This window comes from Atta cephalotes (genome assembly GCF_000143395.1).
Source record: "Atta cephalotes unplaced genomic scaffold scaffold00001, whole genome shotgun sequence".
NCBI classification, from domain to species: Eukaryota; Metazoa; Arthropoda; class Insecta; order Hymenoptera; family Formicidae; genus Atta; species Atta cephalotes.
In genome coordinates, this window is record NW_012130065.1 from 13760553 (window position 1) to 13763345 (window position 2793).

At 30.9% G+C, this 2793-nt stretch overlaps 1 protein-coding gene across 1 annotated transcript in view; it reads left to right on the plus strand.

Annotated features, from left to right (window-relative positions):
• LOC105618858 overlaps window positions 1-2350 on the plus strand; it is a 17810-nt gene extending 15460 nt beyond the window's left edge. Inside the window, exons 3-4 of the mRNA XM_012200395.1 lie at window positions 1104-1108; window positions 2189-2350. Coding sequence (XP_012055785.1) covers window positions 1104-1108; window positions 2189-2350 — 167 coding nt within the window. The remainder of the gene's footprint in view (window positions 1-1103; window positions 1109-2188) is intronic.
• The last annotated feature ends 443 nt before the right edge of the window (window positions 2351-2793 follow it).

Consider the following 2793-nt stretch of genomic DNA (forward strand, 5'->3'; position numbering starts at 1 on the left):
ATACTTTCATTATTAAAATTCGAACATCATGAAAGATTCTACACGCGGTCAATAATACTGTCAGTATTAACAAATATACTGACAATATTATTGATCGTGTGTTTAATATTAATGAATTGATGTAGAATAACGGTAATTTGAACTTTGATTCTCGAGTTTCAATATCGTTTTATTAGGATTCATGTCACAATATGTCACAGTGCAATAGATAATGTATATAAAACTAAAGTGAAATATATTGTTAATAATACTCATCGTACATCAAAACAACTCTTTTCTAAGAACAACAAAAAGAAATAGGACGATCTCTGAAGAGATGGCTCGATGACATGAGAAGAATATAAGATCAACTTGATTCCAAAAAGTTCAGAATAGGGATTCATAGAGAAGATTAGGAGAGGCCTACTATAGCCAGGAATAAATATTACAGGCTGAAGAAGATTAGGAATGAAAAATCTACGTAAAAAAGGATACACTATGTTTTTAGATTCATGCGTTCTCTCTTGCTTATGCGAAGAGGAATATGGCTATAGTCTACTTGATACTATAAATGTTTTGGAACATTTTTTGATTGATCAATTAGTAAAATTCTTTTTCCCAATTGATCAATCAAACACTTTGAAGCATTTGTAATGCAACTGGATGAGTGGACCGCACTCTAAGTGGCGGCAATCACTTCGCGCGAGTGACAGAAAATGCACAGATCTAAAAACGGAAAGCATTCGTTTCTACATGAGGCCGAGTGGCATTTAATTACATTTCGTTGCAATTAACATAGGATAATAAGTTAAATATTAGATTTGAATTATTTGAAATTCCTCAAAATTTTTGCATTTAAAACGAGATAAATGTAAGAAATTTAGAAATAGACACAAAAGAGAAGTTATTAGTGTCAGGGTTGTGTGGCTTGGTAGCAGGACGAAAATTTACCAATATGGAGAGCAGACCTCGGTTCGAACGCCCTGATAACGCCTTTTCCCTTGTTGTTGCTTTATTTCTTACAATATATTTAAACATTAAAAAGAAGAAAAATGAAGATGCCTTCATTCTTATCCAAATGTAAAAAAAATTATGTTTTTTTAATAACATGTCTTTGTCATCAGTACCAGTGAAGCGTATTTTTAGTTTTGTGCAACAAATTTATGTATCTCGACATGTGTAACCTTTTGTCCGATAATATTTTTCCGAAAAACTATTCTTACACAATAAAAATTTATGAATAAAAAAGTGTGAATAGATTCACTCGGATTATTTTTTTTTTCTCCCGGCTTATTTGATCTCGTTATTGAAGTCTAGTGATAACAGCATTATACGCGATATTTTCGAGCATGCACTATCATCACGAAAACTTGATAATGAGGTCGGATAATTCAGAAGATAAAACATGTTTGACAATCCAATTCTACTCTATAATTTTATATATAATTTTTGTATAATTTTATACAATTTTTTATTGCAATTTTTTATTGCAATTTCTTTTAAAAACTGTAAATTGTCTTAAAAATAAAAATAAAAATGAAATTACCTGGAAATTTTTAGATTAATTTTTAGATAAATTTAGATCATCTAGATAAATAAAATAAAATGATATATCTTTATCTTATTTAAGATAAATTTCCAATTTTTTATCTTTATCTAGCTAATTTTAAAATCATCTATGTACTAGATATTACTGCTTCTAACTCTGTTTTGGATTCCATTTTGTCAGACGCTTATTTTTGTTCATAAAAAAATTAATTATTGCAAAATTACAAATAGTATTTATTATAAAAGCCACTGTAATATTAGAAGACACTTTCTAGTTTATACTTATATTTCTAAAGTTTTATTTTTAGCTTTAAGAAATTAAATTAAATTGTCTAAAAACAAAATGGTATATTGATATATCAATGACCTTCCTCTTATTATTACAAAATAAAATATTGTATAAAACATCATATAGGTATCAAACATACACTTAAAAAAAAATTTATAAATTTCAATATTTATTTTATTTTATAAAATGGTATATAACAATTTTGTAACATGATAATTTGAAGCCTTATATTTCTTTAGGACTATCAAATTTTAGACTGTTAAAAATGAAATTATTAAAAATGAAATTGTATTAATCATAAACTCATTCTATTGATAAAAAATTGTGATTTTTGCGAATTAATAAGCATAAAAACATCGTTTCTCTTTGCAGAAATTGTTAACTAAGGATGGAGGACAACAAAAGAACAAGATAGTGCCATGCTGCTCGCCAACGCAACTCGCCCCGCTCCAGCTACTTTACATTGATACGAACAACACGATCACACAGAAAACATTGCCAAACATGGTAGTGGAAGCTTGTGGTTGCATGTGATACCGTTGCCCCGAAGGGCAGAGGGTGAGTAGAATCACAACCGTTAGTGACGCCAAGAAGACGAGAATCAACATCTTATGTCATCTCGTCCGAGACTTTTGCTCGTTAATTGTTGTGAAACTGAACTTGGTTGAATGCTCACAAAATCCGTTCATCTTGATATGAACATGAAGAAATCAATGAAAACGAAGCAATGATCGCTGCTTCGAGATAGTAGGTGATTAAAAATAGGGGCACGCTATTGTCACATCACGCGAGTTCACTTTCTATCGTGTTGCATTATAAATAATTAATCCTTTAATTATTTTTGCGTGCGTGTGCGTGCGTGCGTGCGTGCGTGCGTGCGTGCGTGCGTGCGTGCGTGCGTTCGTGTGCGTGTGTGTGTGTGTGTGTGTGTGTGTGTGTGTGTGTGTGTGTGTGTGTGTGTGTGTGTGTGTAGTAGT